The sequence below is a fragment of the Castor canadensis genome, chromosome 1 (assembly GCF_047511655.1).
Source record: "Castor canadensis chromosome 1, mCasCan1.hap1v2, whole genome shotgun sequence".
Classification (NCBI taxonomy): domain Eukaryota; kingdom Metazoa; phylum Chordata; class Mammalia; order Rodentia; family Castoridae; genus Castor; species Castor canadensis.
This window is the reverse complement of record NC_133386.1, coordinates 132,145,476-132,163,330: the sequence shown is the minus strand read 5'-3', so window position 1 is coordinate 132,163,330 and position 17,855 is coordinate 132,145,476. Positions and strand designations below refer to the sequence as shown.

Genomic DNA, 17,855 nt, shown 5'->3' with positions numbered 1-17,855 from the left:
AGTTTGTTGCTGGTTTGGAGTGTTATTGAAACTTCATTTATTTATGATCAACTAGAGAGACTAAACAGTGGACACATGAACTTAGACTCTGTTGCAGGTCAAGTGAGATCAGAGGACTGCCACAAAACAATTCAAAAGGCATGAAGTAGCTATTATAATCAAATTACTATTTTGAGGGGAAAATCACTAATGAGAGAAAAGAACATTCTGGAAAACTGTCCCATCCAAAGTACTTCATTACCAGATTCTTTAAGGGAAACTGAGGGGTGATTCAGAGATATAAAGAATGATTAAGAGGCTGTAGGAATTAATTTACAAGCAAAGATTTTTAAAGACTAAATATATATAGCTTAGCTAAACAGCTGAGAAGTGATACATCTATTGTCAAATTTCTGAAATCAAGATAAGGAATCTATTTCTCTGAAAAAAGCTGAGGGTCTTCCCTTTAAATATTGTAATAAAAGGAGGAATAAGAAAAGGCAATCTTTCTCACCACCTTTTAAGCAATATTTAGGCTGTGTGCTGTGATGTCAACTGTCAGAGTTGAATTCAAATCCCAGCTCTATTTGCTACCTGGGGAATTTCAGGCAACTCCTTTAAACCTTTTGTTGTTGTCATTTAGTTTCTGTTCCTAACCATAAACTTAACTCTCTAATCCAGTTAGACTTGGGGGAATAAGGAAAATATGCAACCCAAGAAAGACAGTGAAGGCACAGAGATTATAGGATATTGCAAGCAAATGAGGTACAGTGGTGCTCTCCTGAGCTACAAAGGACTGATCTGATGGTCAAGTATATCAGACTTGTTCACAGTCAGCAATGACGATCTTACTGGTCTTGTTATTCCTGGACCCAGAGCTTCCATGGCTTCCATGATGTGTGTCATCCTTCACCTTCCTGAAGACCACATGCTTACCCTCCAACCACTCCAGTCTGGCATTGCAGATGAAAAACTGTGACGCTTTTTTGATGGGTGCAGTGTTTGCCATGGACAAGATGCCAGGATTTAGCTGGGCGCCAGTGGCTCATGCCTGTAATCCTAGCTACTCAGGACAGAGATCAAGTGGATCTCAATTTGAAGCCAGTCCAGGCAAATAATTCATGAGACCCTGTCTCGAAAAAAACATCACAAAAAAAGACTGGTGGAGTGGCTTAAGGTGAAGGTCCTATTGCTATTACCATTAGGATAATCACTCTTGGGGTGGTAAAGAGTTCAGAGTGCTCAAGTTCTGACAAACCTGAGGTGCAAATTCAAACTCTACAATTTAACTTTGTTTCTAAGACTCTAATTATTCCAGACTTCCCCTACCATAAACAGTGCCATTTACATATCTCCACTTCTGTCTTTTTTACCACCACCATCACCCATCACCACACACACACAACTGTTTGGTAATTGTTGGATTATTTGCCGAATTAAGAAATTTCTATTACTGATCATATTAGGTGTTTGTAGTCACCATATATTGTTTTGGAAATACCAGAATGGGCCTCTGTATTCTGTGTGTAATCAAATTTATGACAACAGAGTTAACTCTAATATTTAGGATTATCTGATTTTTTTTTTTTTTTGAGATAATGGCTCACTGTCTCAGGCTGGCCTTGAACTCCCTATGTAGCCCAAGCTGAATTTTTTTGAAGACAATCTCTACAGTTAGTGATAACTTTTCGTTTTGTCTTTTCTACACAGAGGAACTCCCTGTGGCTCCTTGTTGAGCATAGGATTGTGTTATTGCATGTAGTCACAGAATCTACTCTAGCTAGATTAAACAGAAATGGTAGTAGAGGGTTACTAATCAGAAGGTATTAAGATTAATCAGAGAGTATTAGGTATTCATCAGAGGTAGCTCACAGAAACTCTAGGGGGCCAGAGGAAATACAGATGGCAAATAGCATGTGAAAAAAAAAGTTTGATATTATTAACATTTGCATAGTCATTGGAGACATGCAAATTAAAACCACAAGACACAACTAGAATGACTACAAATTTTAACCTGACAGTATCAAGTGCTAACAACAATGAGGAGCAACTGAAACTCATACATTACTACAAAGAATGCAATTCTTTGCAATTACAAAGAATGCAATTCTTTGCAATTGCAAAGAATGCAATTGTTTAGCCCCTTTGGAAAAGTTTGACATCTTAAAAATAAAGTTAACCAGAAATCTGCCATTGAACTCAGCAATTCCACTTCTAAGTCCAAACAAAACCCTGTCTAGAATTGGTGACCCATGCCTATAATCCTCTAGCCATTCAGAAGGCTGAGATCAGGCAAAAGATTGAGAGACCCCATCTCAAACAATGACTGGGTACAGTGGTCTGCACTTTTATTCCCAGCTATGTGGGGAAGCACAGATAGGAGGAGCATCATTCAGGCTGGCCTGGGGCATAAAGAGACCCTGTCTCAGAAATAAGCAACACAAAAAGGGCTAGAACATGGCTCAGGCTGTAGAGCACCTGCCTAGAAAGCATGAGGCACTGAGTTCAAACCCCAGTACTGTTCCCCCTCCAAAAAAGAAAAAAACTGTATCTAAATATCTATAGCACCTTACTTTAAAGGTACACAAAACAGGAGACAACTCAAATGCCCATCAGCTGGTATATGGATAAATGTTGGTGGAACATCCATACAGTAGAATACTACTCAGCAATAAAAAGAACAAAATACTCACACATGCACCAGCCTGAATAAATCTCAGAAACATAAATGAGAGAAGGCAGGTGTACGAGGCTGCACCATGACTCCATTTCTACACCACTGTATAAAACTGTCTTTGTTCTGTTAGACTGCAGTCTTGAGCTGAATGTATAGTCTTCACACCAAGACCACATCAAAGTCAATGAACTAGAGGAGTACTTAGTTTGATCAGTTTGTGGAATAAGGGAATCAGGGACCCAGGGTGGGTTTGGTTGTTTGTGAGCAAATCAGAGTGAGTGCCATGAGGACCTGCTGGACAGCACGAGTATCTGTGCTATGGATCCTACACAACTTTACCCTTTAGCCTCCCTTCTTTTGAAGATCATTAATTAAATGTAGTTGCAGCTGTCGTTAAGGTTATGGTTTACCTGCCCCTGGCATGTTTTCAGCTCTGCTTTGCTTGTCCATTTGGAATACGCATTACTGCCCCTCTTTAGCCACTCACAAGGACTGACAGTGATGGCAGCCACTCTTGAAGATCGGGCTGCCTCAGTCTGCAGCAGTTAACAGGGCTCCTAGTTGTTTCTGGCCAACGTAGGACCATCTTAATTAGTGTTTCAGTATGACAGATTTTTTGATGGTGAGTTTCACTCAAATATCACCCATACTTCATTAAAAAACAAAGCAACATGTAATACAAAGGAAAGAGCCTGTGGTTAGAATTCAGCAAACTTTAGGTTCTGGTCCCTGGGCTCAACCTGTTCAACCTAAGGGACACTCACTCTGTGGCCTCTCGCTTAGGTCTCAAGGTAAATGAAGCAGGTGGGTGGAGAGGCAGCAGCCTTCCCACTTCTTACGCTGTAGAGCTTTTAGGCTTGGAGCTCAGGCTTCCCACCTCAGGATGGCAGGCCTTGGCCAAATCCAGTGTTTACATTATGGCATATCTATATGGAAAATGCTGGCATGTGTTTCTAGACGGGGTTGGGACAGTATTCAGGTTGTTCTTGCAACCAGAGGCTCATAATCACGTTTTCATTCTTTTCCTTAGAGGTATATATTTCAACAACTCTCTGTGAGAAATGTTATTGCTCATATTAAATATTCTTTAAGTGGCCTTTCCATGTCTTTGAAAGAGTTGTAGTTTTTTTCTGGAAAGGCTGCTTTTATTTTTTTGACATAATAGTGTCCCCTATTTAAAGCTCATAATCTAGTTCTTTTCATGTCAGGGAAACCTTAGCATTTAAAAATGAATTGAAATATTGGTAACCAGTCCTGTAGTGACTTTGACTACATAAGTCAGAACTCCACGTTGTCTTTGATACATATGTGCATTTTTAATTTCTTATTTTGCAGTTTCCCCAGACCAGTTCTCTTTGTACTCAAATTCATTGTAATCCCATCACGAAAGTGTTGATCTTTTATAACCTTTGTTGAAGCATCATATTAATCCACATTCCCTCACGGTAACAGACGGTTTGTATCAAACATATCATGCAGCTTAGCTCAAGCTCCATATGGAACTAATAAGCCATGCAATAAGTGGCCTTGTGTGGATGAATGTAGTTTGGAAGGGGTTGTGTGTGTGTGTGTGTGTGTGTATGTGTGTGCATGTGTGTGTTGTCTAAAGTGAATTTCTCCTCTGCCAAAACCTAAATGACAAAATGATTCCTGAACCCCCCAGAGTTTTTCCTAACCTGGAAAAATTGTGTGTTTAAAAAATAAAAGTAGAATTGAATACTTTGATATTAAATTAGACTTCTCAACTCACTAGAAGGTTGCTCACTGAGTACAAGAACTCAGCATTTATTCCTCAGAAGTATGATCATGCTTTATTTCTCAGTACGGTCTGCAGGGCTACAAATGGTCTTACCTAATAAATGGAAAGGCATTAACCATCTGTATGAACTAGTTAATTCATAGCCATAAGAGATCTAACATCAGAGTTGCTCTGTCTTCTTCAGTGAAACTCACAATGAATGTATAGTGATTTGGGGTCAAACAAGCATGCATGTGGCTTTGGAAGAATACTGTTATTTTTCCTATAAAAAGGAGTATGGGAGAGGAAAACAAAGAGGATAGCTAATGTAATTGACATGGTGTAGTTGTCTATTGCAGTGAATGTGCCCTTTCTTTGTGCTTATTCCAAGTAACCAGAAAGTAGATCCTCCTGGCTGTTTAGTGTAGGGACTCTCTTTTGCTAGTAGACAATGCCACATGTTCTCCCCACTTCCCATCTAACTTTATTATCTACATGCCATTTTCGCCCCACTTGCCTACCAGCCATGGAATTGAACAAAACTTTAATTGCTTCCATAGTGTCCCATACCAATCAGAGAAAAGCTGAAATTCAAGCTAATTGAAACCAAAATTCCACTTAAAAACTGCTTGAACTCTGGGTGGTGGTGCAGTAGGAAGTTGTTACAAAAGGTGTTTATTTCAGAGACTAATTTGAGGCAGTTAGACCCAAAGCAATATTTTATTTGTCTGGGTGTCTTGGCATTTACTCCTCAATCAGAAGGAGCCCAGTTTGGGGAAGTGTGTTCTTTGATAGTAGTTGGCCAGGATGGGTTTTGATCAATGCCATCAAAGTTGTCTTATAAAAAAGACAACTCGCATCTTCTAAACTGTCTGTCACAGCTGCCTCTGGAGTTTTCCTCTTTCCCTTGCCTGCTGAAGGCCCTGGAATTGGTCTGATTGGTGACCAGCAAGATAAAGTGGAACTCTTCAGCTTAACTAAAACCTAAATGACAAAATGATTCCTAAACCCCCAACAGCTGTAATGACCACCCTCTAAAAAAGTCAGGTGCAGGAACTGCCATCGCCTATAAAAATCATGATCAGGCTCCACAACAGTCTTATGGGACAAACACTGTTGGTCCTGTTTTATAGAAAAGGCACCGATTGGTTATATAACTTGTTCAAGGTACTATGTGGTAAAGGCTCAGTCCAGGCCTGTGACTCCAGAGATACAGAGCCAACTCCACTGCCTCACCCAGTGGACACTGAATATTTGTTGAGTGAATGACCACAGCAGGTAGAAGCTTAGTAAACCTAGTTCTTCCTCCCTCTTCCATGTCCTTGTCTTTTTCTCCTTGGTCTTTCTATTTTTGATAATACCTTACAGGGTAACTTCTTAAGAAGTTAAACTTTTAAAAAGTTTGAAAATGTTTGTGCAGTCCAGTCAAGGAAAGAATTTGCACATATGGTCGTGCAGTGGAGTTGGGTCTGTCACCCAGGTCCTGACCACCCACGTTATGGTCAGTCTTTCCATTTCCCTGTGTAATTATTTTGAAGATACTGACATGTGTTTATCATTGCCTTTTCGGTCAGAGGCTTTGTAAAAATTAGCATTTAAAAGAAATGAACAGTATACTTAAGATTTTGCTCTTTGGTTTAAAGTAACTCATTTCTTCCTCCTTTTCTGATTCCTACTCTAATTAGTTAAGTAAGAAGCCATGATTGAGCACTAGTGTAGATGCTGTAATGATGATACTACAGAGCGAGTGCATGTGCAGTAATGATGAGAGTGCAGACTGGACGCTGAGCCTTGCTATGTGCCAAATATTGTTTGGGCATTTTATATACTTTATCTTATTCAGCCCTGCAAGTCAAGTAACATCCCCATTTCATAAATGATGAAAGTGATACTTTGAGAAGTGAAATCACTCAGGCCTCAGGAAATATATCTCAAAGAGAGAAATGGACTTGATAAATTATATGGTAGATTTTATCAGACAGAAAAGAGTTTTAAGTTTTTGTCAGTTTAGTGAGTACCAGTGACAAGTATGTTAGAAAAAAAATTCAACAAGTGAAAAAAAATGATAGCTATCACGTCCAGGAAAACAAAAGTACAAGAAAAGAATAGTATGCTATATGGCTTCGCACTGAACAGTATTTATGTAGTTGTAATGAGGTAAGCACTAAATATTGATTTAACAAAAAAATGTGATATTGAATGTAGTAGAGGATGAGAAGAAGGGTAGAGAATCAAATTCTCATAGTCTTGGAAGGTTGAGATCAGGAAGGGTCCCTGTTGAGGCCAGTCCAGGCAAAATGTTAGCAAGACCCCATCTCAATCAATAAGATAGGCATGATGTGTAGGCTCAATCTTTGCAGTATTTGGGTTACTGGTTCTGCAGAAGCCAGGAAAACAACTTTGTAGTAATCAGAATGTTATCCAACTGTATATTGTTTACTTTATTGTAAATAATGGTGAACAGAGGTCAATAAATAGTTCTATATTAAAAAAAAAAAAAAAAAGATAGGCATGATGACGCATGCATGTAGGAAGATTGTGCTCCAGGCCAGCCTGGTCAAAAAATGTGAGACTCTTTCTGAAAATAAGTAAAGCAAAATGGAATGGCAGTATGGCTTGAGTAGTAGAGCGTCTGCCTAGCAAGCATGAGACCCTGAGTTCAAACCCCAAAGAAAAGAAAAGAAAATTCTCATATTCTTTAATTAATGTGTGGAAGAGGGGATAAAATGTTTGTGTGACAGAGTGTAAAACAGCTAAATTCTCACCGTCTAAGGAAGAAACACAATGGATGATGACTAACGTGGAGAGGGTAAGAAATGCTGATATGAGTGTGTTATTTTAAAAAATGAAGGTAGAGATGAAGTAGCTAGAAGTCATTGCCACTCAACAGCAAGAACTGCTATTTTTCCATTATAACTGTTCTAGTGGTTTAGACTTCCTAAACAATGCATGTAGCTTATTAATAAAAATTAAACTTATATGTAATGTGAGCATTTCCCTTTTAACTCTCTATGTCAGTAGAAAGTGTCAGCTCTGTGACTCTGAGCAGAGCTGTGCCTTCTTGAGCCTTCATCTCTTCATCTGTGGAAGGACAGATGTTGGAAAGATGCTCTCCAGGATCTCCTCAGCTATAAAATCCTAAATCCATCACTAAAACACAGTGCTACACAGCAATTACAGAGTTAAGACCTGGGTGGAAGCTAAAAGTTCCCACATTTCCCTTTTTTGGTTGAAATCAGACTTGGAGAGAAATTTCTCTGTGGTCTCTGAAAAAGAATTCTACCCCCACCTTCCATTGTGGAGCCTGGGGGCAGGCAGTTGACTGTGTAGTGGCTCCGAGACACACAGCTTGGTATTGTTTCAGTATGGGCTTTTTTGATATTTAATATTTTTCAGTATGAATCACAGGTGAAATTTTCATGCCATGTGTAAACAATTTCACTTTTTTATTGAAACAATGAATTCAAGAATGTCATATTGGAATATCAGCCATTTTGCTTTTATCAATGTATGGAAAAATGCTTTTATATTAATAAAAGAAATGATGTCATTTAATATGGAGTAGATCTTATAATTCAAGGTTAACAAATCTGAGGAGGTGATTTAGGTCACCAAGCTAGGCTTGAAAAAAGAAAAGAATATTTTTCCGGCTTTCTCAAGTACTGTTGCCAATTTTTTTCCTCAGACTTTGGGGTTGAAGTGACGTGGTTTGTGAAAAGAAGGCCCTGACTAATTATATCTGTGCCATTGAACCTGTGGCACTGGAGAATTTACTTCCCTTTGTGGACTTCAGTTTCTCCATCTGCAGAGGAAAGTTCTGGCTTACAGAATATTTAGTTTTAGCAGAGTGTTTCTGCCTCTTTACCTTATGTGTGTGTTCCTTTCAGCCATTCCAGATCTCCAGTTGTGTTTGGAGCTCAGTATCAGAGAGAGTGAACTCTTTCTGTGTTAAGTATCACTCACTCACAGATAAAAATCAGCTGAATACTAGACACAAGTAGAAGAAGCACTTCCCTTATTGGTAGGTTTTAATTTTTAAGAGATGAAAATATTAAAGAGTTTTATGCTGCCACCCATAAATTTAAGTGCTGAAAAGTGAAACCCCTTCACGTTTGTGCACATGTACTTCCTAAAGTTTATCAACTTTCCTCATGGATAGAATGTCATTTGAAAAGCGCATTTTTGCAAGGGTGTGTTGTTCGCTTTCTGTGCGCCTGAGATGTAGATGAGCAGACTTATGAATGTGTACATCCCTTCTGGCCAGTTATGGAGGCAATGGTGGTAGTCAGACACAATGAAACAAGGTAAGCGTATACCAGTTAGCAAGGTATCCAAGGTGCACAGGAGGATACTTCATTTTTTTAAATTGCCTTTGGCAGAAATAGCCCAAGGCAGGGCAGATCTCACCAAGCTGGTAGTTTCCTCCTGCCAGCTGCCAGCTCTGTGCCTTGGCACAAAGGGGAACTAGAGAGTTGAGAAGTGCAGAGCACAGCTCCCCTCCAGAGTGACTTACTGTTTGTTTACTGAGCATTGACTATGTACCCGCACTGTGTGGACACTTGAATCAGAGCTGAGTTTATACAAAGGGAAGGGCCAGGCAAGCAAGGGAAGCCCCCAACATCTATAACAAAATACTGATTCTGTGAGATACATGATTGTGTTCGCATTAGCAAACCTACTGAGGCTTGGGAGTCGAAAAGAAGACTGAATATGTGGCTCCAACAGTGAGCCACTGTGAGTCTTCTCCAGGTTGCACACAAGGAAGCAACTTGAGAACAATTAAATGCTGTCCCACATAGCAGTGTGCTTGATACAGAGATCCTATATTTACACTTCCTCTTTTAAAGTTTAAAAAATTACTTGAGTAGTTTATTTTTCTGAAGCATTGCCTAGAATCTGCCAAAATGCCTTTTAATTCTCTTCTTTGCAGCTACGATATCAACATGGATTAGGGACTCCAGACTTGAGGCAAACCCTTCCCAACCTGAAAAACTTCATGGAGCATGGGCTGATGGTCAGGTGGTAAGTATTTTTATCTCTGACTGCCAGAAGCTGTAATGTGGGCAGTGAACCTGAAAACCTTTCCTGGCTTCCATGTTCCTCCTCACCTGCCTTCTGAGTTTCCTTCTACAGCGAAATTTCTAAAGAAAAGCAAAGAAAGACATCCTACTTGGGTGGCTCTAAACTCCATTCTGGCTAATGAGGTAGAGCACCCTCTGAGGGAGAGGATGGTTGGGGAGGTGGGGTTGTGAGGACGCTGCGGACTTGCCAAGGGATCTGTGAGTGCATTGCTGAGACAGAGCCTGGAGGACAGTCCATTTTATGGAAGGGAAGCATAGGCCTTTCAGGCTTTTCCAAGGAACAAGTGAAGAACACGGCCTCTAAATGCTTGTCAGGATCTATGGCTGAGAGTCAAGGGAAAACCAGTGAGAAGTAGCTCTCATCAGGACCCAGCTCTCGTCTAAGTTGGTGTCAGTGTCTGTGTTCTATGAGGGCAAGCTGCTCCTTAAAGTGATTTGTCAGGACAGACTTGACCTTTTTTTTTTGTGGTACTGGAATTTGAACTCAGGGCTTTGCACTTACCAGGCAAGCACTCTACCACTTGAGCCGCACCTCCATCCCTTAGACTTGACCTCTTAAAAAGAGAAGGGGAAAGGAAACATCTGTTAGCAAGCAGGCATTAGACTGACTCGCAGGACAAATGGCAAGCTGTGTGCTCCAGCCCTTCAGCAATACCTGAGGTTTGAGTCCTTGGGTGATGGGCAGTGACAGGAAATGTTGTGGCTGGGAGCAGCTGGGCTTGGGGTGGTTTGAAAGGCCTGTCTCTCTGAAACTGGATTTCCTTGCATGTGATCCCTGCCTGGCCCATCTCAGCAGTTCGTTGTGAGGATGAAAGGTGATGCTAGATGGAGCAGATGTTTGTGAGGAGGGAGGTAAGATACGGGCTTTGTTTCCTTCTCTGCCATAAGGGTAGGCCTTAGGATAGCAAGAAAATGGCATCGATGGCGGATCTTTGACAATTTTCATTTTTGTCCCAGATGATGCTCAGAATGACAGCTTTCAGATATCTGGCTTTAGGTAAAACTCCTGTTAAGTAAATACACGGTTATTTAAAGGATTCTATTCAGAATATCAAAATAATTAGCAAAACTTGGTATTGCTAGGGAACTAGACATCTCTAGGAATGAGGAAAGGAATCAAGATTTAGTGTAAAACAATGTTACTCATAAAGGTGAGCCCACAGAGCAACCTGTGTACAGCTCTGAGCCAAGCATCTGCAGGGTGATGAGAAGTGTCAGGCTCCAGCCCTGCCCTCAAGGAAGTTGTGATCTAATTGGAAACAAGGCATAAAATCCTGTAAGTTTTCTAACACAAATGGCAAATAACCTAAAATAGTGAGAAAAGAGGCAATCCACAGCACCACCTGACTGGTCACTAGATGAACCTTGCTTGGTACTGACAGGAGGTTGTCCCTCTGTCATTTGTTGAAGGGGCTGTCTTTTCTCCACTGATTGATAACACCACTTCTCTCATGCTCTAAGTTCCCTTACATACAGTGGTCGGTTCCCAGGCTCCTTGTTCTGCTCCAGTGTTTTATTTGTCTATTGTGGGTAGAACCACATTCTTAATTATTATAAGATGTAATTTCAGTAAGTCTCGTTGAGGTCTGAGGATGCCCAATAAATAGCATCCCTCTTCTCCCCTGACATTTGGAACCATTTTAGAGAGAGGATACAAGAGACAGACTAATATAATCAAAATGTCAGTTTTATTACTGATAAAGCTGCTAGGAAAATGTGGCTTTAGATCTGTAATAAAAGGGACTTGCCAAGACATCACTCAAAATTGAACTTAGCCTTGCCGTCACTATGTGAGCTGGAGAGTGGTGGCTCTCCAGAAGAGCGGCCTTGACATACTGCAGAGAGCAGTCTGCCAGCTCCTCGGCAGAAGCCTGGGGAGCGCTAGGCCAAGGTTACTCTGATTTTGTTGGGCCCCTAAATCACCAACAGAAAAGTCTTCCTCCAGTGAGAGAGAGAGCAAGTGAGAGGATGCAGAGAACCAGGAGTTGTTCTCCTAAGCCAGACCCTTCATGGGTCTGGGAAGAGGAAGATAGTCCCAGGTTTCTTGATAACTGGCAAGGAGAAAGTCCTACTAAGTTGTCCTTCAAAACACTTGCCTTTGCTTAAGAACCTTGATTGAAGATTAGGCATGGTGGCTCACACCTGCAAGCCAGCCTACTCAGGAGGCAGAGATATGGAGGACTGAAATTCAAGGCCATCCTGGGCAAAAAGGTTAGCAAAACCCCATCTCAATTAGCAAGCCAGTGTGATGGTATACATCTATAATCCCAACTATGCAAGAGGCATAAGTAAGAGACTCTTGGTCCAAGGCCAGCCATAGGCAAAAATGCAAGTCCCTACCTGAAAAATAATTAAAGCAAAAAGGTGCCAGGCCTGGCTCAAATGGTAGAATACTGACTAGCAAGCACGAGGCCCTGAGTTCAAACCCTAGTAACCACAAAGAATAAATCTTGCTTGAGTGATTTGACTGCTTTTTGAGTCTTCCTGACTATGAGCATGGTGTCTAGTCCTTTGTTTTCTTTCTTTTTTATAACACACCTCAGTGAAGTTTTACAATTTTCTTCACAATGGACTGATGCGTCTTTTACTAGATACTTAGTCCCAGGCAGCTTACATCTTGGTTGCTGTTATCAGCTTATCGCAGTATTCACCTTTTTGTGGCTGGTATACAGAAATACCACTGGGGTTGTTTTTTGTTTGTTTTTTTCACTTGGAGAGTATATCCAGCATCCTCATTAGCATTCATTCCAGTAGTTTGTCTTAGTGCCTCTGAGATTTTCTGTGCACAGTAATAATTTCAGTGAACAAAGGTGTTATTTCTTTCTACTTTTCCAGCTTTTGCTGTTTTCCTTGTCTTACATTTTATTTGAAGTAGAAGCAGTGAGTGTGGATGTCCTTACCCTGCTCCTGATTTGCAAGAGAAAAGTTTCCCCCGCAAAGGGTCACATTATTGCAGGTCCAGTAGCTAGAACTTCCTTCTGTCCCCAGCTTGCCAACGTGTTTTTAAGTCATGAATATATGTATTTTTAATATTGCCAAATGCTTATTCTGAATCTGTTGAGAACACTGTGATTTTTTCTTCTTTAACATGCTAATGTATTGATGTGAATGCATTTTCTAAAGTTGAGCCATCTTTGCCTCTACTTTGTCGTAATGTATTATTTTTCTTACAATAGTGGATTTGTTTGCTAATATTTTTTGAATATCTATGTCTGTCAACTGAAATGACATTGTCCTACAGTTTTTCTTTTGCTTAAAATCCTTACCTGGTATGGGTTGTAATGTGACCAACCTCACGAGGCTGTGTCAGCCTCACAGGATAAATGGAGGATCTTTCCCTTCTTTGCTGTTCTGGAGCAGATCATATGAGATAAGAACCCTTGGCATCCTGAAGATCCCATAGAACTTAGCAAAAACCGGGAGTTTTTTGTTTATCGAGGGAGTGATTTTTAACTGCTGGTTTAATTTCTACAATGATTACAGATCTGTTTCTGTTGTGTTGTGTTTATATTCCATTTTTCATTGACTCACTGCAGTCTGAGTTCCTGTTCTATCAGCATGCTGAGACTCCTTTTATCTAGCCCGGTGCCCACTGAGCTCTGTTGCCAAACTCAAAGGTCACTTTTCTGTCCTTATCCTGTGCAGTGTCTCAGTGGCCCCTGAGTGTGCTAACCATTCCTGCCTTCTTGAAACATTATCCTTTTTGGCTTTCACAAGTTTACCCAATCCTTGCTTCCTCAGACTTACCGACCTTGGCTTCCACAGGCCAACCTGGCCTCTGCAGGTCTACCTGACCCTGGTTTCCTACCTGAGCCTAGTTTCCCTCCTCTGGCTGCTCCTTCTCTCTGACATATTCATACTCCTCTGCATGATCATTGAGTATTGGAGTTCTCCATGGGTGCAGCTCTCTCTCCTCTCTGTTCTTTCTCTGCTCTCCTCTTGTGTGTTCCCATCCATTCCCACAGTTTTGAAGAGATTCCACTATATGCTCATGATTCCTAAAGTTGAATTTCCATTGCTAACCTCACCTGCAAACTCTGGATCCAGAGACCTACCTGACACTGCCAGGCATCTGCCTCAATATTCATCAGACTGTTGCCTACCAGTCTTCTTCCTCTCAACCAGTGGCACCTGTCTATACAGTTGCTTAGACTGGGAAATCATCCTTGATTCTTTTCTTTATTTCCACCAGGTCCAGCCTCATCCTGCAAGGTCTATGGGCATATGCATCACTCTAACTGTGCCTCACCTTAACAGCTCTCACTCTAGTACAGGCCTCCACCTTTCTTACCAGACAGCAGGGCCAGCATAATTTATCTCCCTGCTTCCACTCTTGTCCCACCACTTTTCAGTCTCCATAGGTGCCAGTGTCATTGCTCTGAACTCTGCCCATTGCTTAACCACTATGCAGCTTTAGTGGATATAGTATCCAGGGATAAAGTCCAAGTTCTTTTCCATGACTTATGGTAGCCCCTACCTCATCTGACATCACTCCCTCTTTACTCAGGGGACCACTGCTATGCTGGCCTCCATTGATTGACATGAAGCAGCTTTTTTCTGCCTGAGTTATCTCACTCACTGTTCCCTCTGTCCAGAATGTGCTGTCTCTGCCCCTTTGCTCCTACCAACCTCCTCAGAGAGACAGAACTGTTTAGGAAAAAGCACAGCAGTTTTATTAGCAAAAACAGACCACCTGGACTTCAGAGGGTGCTTTCATTCAAGTATTCTAGGGAAAAACAGGATTGAGAACGATCATACAATTTGGCAACTCCTTTTAAGAAAAAGAATGCAACATTACAAAGACAAAATTAGAAAAAAGTATTTATACTGAGAAACAATTCACAACAGATTGCTGGAACCTCAGAGGAAAGGCTTCTTCTGACATATCTTTAGACAATATACCCAAACCATTTACACAGAAGTGCCCCTCGTGGCTGGCCCTCCCCTCCTGAAACACTGTTATTTTCAGCAACTCTCATTTCTAAGGTACAGAGAAATTAAATGATTTTCTGATCATGGTTGACTCATGAACCTGTATCAATAAAACAAGAATCTAGGTCTCCTGGCACTGAGATAGCAAACCCATTATGCCCCCAAAATTGTACATTTATGTAGTTCCCCTCTGTGCCAAGCACATTAACACAAATGAGCGGTAATGACCACTTTATGGTACGGGAATGAAAAATAGGCTCCTCTTTTCTATGCAAAGTACTAGAAAATTAAGTGCTACATAATGGTTCCAAGTCAAGACCACTGAGGAAGCTAGGCTGGAAATTACAAATCTAAACGATGCCGGAACAAGGAAGTACTTTTAGCCTCAGGAAATCTGAGAATTTCCGAAAGCAACCATGGATTGAGGAGTTACCTCCCCAGCCTATGCTCCTTAGGGCAAAGGGTATAAAAACTCGGCTCCTAAGGGAGGCTCTCACATCTTTTGGAAAGGGAAACATTCCCGTTTTCTGTGTGGTTGCTACCATTCACAGATTGGTCCCTGTGGAGACACAATGCCGTCTGTTCTTTTGGTGTTGAGGATTTCAAACTGACTGAAGATCAGTGCATGCACTGAATTCCTCCTTACGGTAAACTTCAAAGTTCTGAGACAGCTTGTTTTGTTTGTTTTGTAAGGAAGAGACTGTGATGAAAATTCTTCTAATGAAGTGATTTTTTTTCTTCTACATTATAAATTTAACAATGTTAGAAGCATCTACCCGATTAATCCTAAAATGAACCCTTTTTGTCTCATAAGCACAGTTGCATGGGCACAGTTCTCAGGGATTTACGCTAGCTCCTTCCAAAAGAAGCCCCCATTTTCTCATGCTAGGATCATGAACTGGCCATAACTGCCAAGCAACACAATTTCAGAAAGCAGAATTTCAGTTCAGAGACTGTGCTCTTGAGTACTTTGGTTAAAAGTCACCAGAATGCCACTTAAATATCCCATTTTTCTTTCTTTTCCTACTGACTACAAAGTGCTCCAAGACGCATGTTGACATCCTTATGCAGGGCTGACACTGGTGCTGAGTTATGGTCAGGCAGGAATGCACAGGCAAGCTGCTGCTGACGGCTGCCATAAGAAGATGAGCTCGAGACTGAGTGAGGAGATTATGTGCTGTGGATGAGCTGTGTGGGGCCCCACATCCAGGTCCTCAGACCGCCTCACCATGTCTCCCCCACCCTCCCTCCCTGACTCAACTGACCCCCAGACATAACATACTCATTTCTGACCTCAGTCCTTCACTCTGATGAGTTCTCACTATCCAGAATAGCCTGCCCCTTCCTCTCTCTATCCAGATGCTCTCAGTTCAAGGTCTAGTTCACATCCTCCCTCATTCATCTACTCACTCACCAGGCACGGTATCTGTAGCCTAGGGCCACTTCTGCCACCATATCTCACCCACTAGGCTTGTAAACAGCTTGGGGCTGGGGGTTGCATCTTACTCATCTGTAGTCTGAGCCTAGCATCAGGGAAGTGAGTGAATAAGCCCTCTGTCCTCTTTTTCATGCAATATATACCTCGAATTTGCATTCAGTGAGCTGATAGTCTAATCAAGGTAATTAAATAGAAACAAAAACATAGAAAATAGAGCAAATAAAGTACAATAAGAAGGAGAAACAAGTTATGTCAAGCATTCAGAGAAAGGCCTTTACTTCCTGGTCTGGTCTGGGGGCTCCGGACAGGCCTTCCCTAAGGAGATGGCATTTGGGGGGACCTGGAGCACAAGAAGGAGGTAGGTGTGTGAAAGCTGGGTATAAAACAGGGTCTAGCCCAAATAGAAAGAACATAGACTATGAATTTGAATGCCAGTACCCCCTCAGGCAAGTGTAGGCTGTCTGCTTCACTCCCTTTACTTACAAAATGAGGATAACAGTACCGATCTGATAGTGGTGCCATAAAATTAAATATGTAAGTATCTAGTATACTGCCTGGCATGGAGTCATGCTCAATGGTAGCTATTATTACAAGTATATAATGTACAACTGAATCATAGTTACTGCCTCTGTTTTTAAAAGTTAAATCCATTCTTTGCTATGGGTTCCCTGTTTTTCCTTAAAATCTATAGTCATCTAACAAATAGGCATAGAATATGGTTCTTGTTCACATTTTTAAATATGGCTCATATTTTCTTGTTTATTTATAGTGTGAAATATTCGCCATTTCCCTCTCACTTTTCCCAAATCCTTTATAAGGCCTTTCTGCAGTCATGGAGACAAGTACGCTTGCTTCTTACTCTTACCGTAGTTAGAAGTTATAGTTTATAAAAATCTCTTACTTATAAAATTTTCCATGTTTTTATTTGTGCTTGCAATATGCTGTGAGGAAGGAGGGCAATAATAATGAGCACTGTTTTGCAGGTCAGAAAACTGAGACTCAGAAATGCAGAATAACTGCCAAGATCATATGATAATCAGTGAGGGAACTGGGTTGGAATCCAGGTTCTCTGACACCTAGGCCCCTGTGGGGTTTTTGTGGGTTTTTTGTTTTGTTTTATTTTATTTTATCATCCCATGATGCCTTGCATTTGTTAGTGATCATTTTGTTTCCTCTCTGCCTTTCCCCAGCCCTCCATCACTGTATTCTACCGTCTATTATCTTCCATAGAAACCCACCAAAGTCAAATCCATAGGACTGGAAAGACAATGCAAAATTTGGGCAGTGGTTCTAGTGGAAACACTCTTTATTGCTTATCATATCCCACTTTTCTCAGGGAGAAAGAAAACTGCAAGTCGTAAAATTTGGGAAAGAGGTTAGGAATCTTAAGACTGAAAGAATCAAAAATGGTTAGTTGTTGCAACCCCATTCGTTAAGAAAAGGGCAGAAGGAAGCACTTGGGTTGGGTGAGTGTCCTAAAACAGGTTTGTTTGCCTATAGTCTTTGTCTCCTTTGAACGGCATGTTCTTTTTTCAGAATAAGGTATGACAAAAACAGAATTTCAAAGTCATCTATAGGTCTTTATTCATGGAAATTTTTACTATATGTTGAATTTTTCCTTATTACAAAGCTTATGCTATCTAGCACCTTCATGCAAGGCACTGTGATACAGAAGAGAAAGCAATAAGTTTGGGGTATCAGAAAGTGTGTGTTCTAATTTCAGTTCTATCACTTAATTTTCATAAATTGTTTTCAGTATCAGTTTGATTTTTGGTTTTTAGCAGTATTAGGGTTTGAACTCAGAGCATTGCCTGTACTAGGCAAGCCCTCTACCTGAGCCACACCTCCAGCCCTTTTTTGCTTTAGTTATTTTTCAGGTAGAGTCTCCCTTTTGCCCAGGGCAAGCCTCAAATTACAGTCTTCCTATCTACACCTCCCAGGTAGCTGGGGTTACAGGTGTGTGCGTCATTTTTTAATGACGTTAATAGCACCAGCCCTATTTCCCAAGCA

General features: G+C 41.0%; 1 protein-coding gene across 3 annotated transcripts in view; it reads left to right on the top strand.

Annotated features, from left to right (window-relative positions):
* Uvrag (UV radiation resistance associated) overlaps positions 1-17,855 on the top strand; it is a 322,555-nt gene that overhangs the window by 288,855 nt on the left and 15,845 nt on the right. For all 3 annotated transcript variants that reach the window (XM_074082663.1, XM_074082669.1, XM_074082674.1), the window contains one exon: positions 9,325-9,416. In XM_074082663.1, the coding sequence (XP_073938764.1) occupies positions 9,325-9,416 (92 nt within the window). The remainder of the gene's footprint in view (positions 1-9,324; positions 9,417-17,855) is intronic.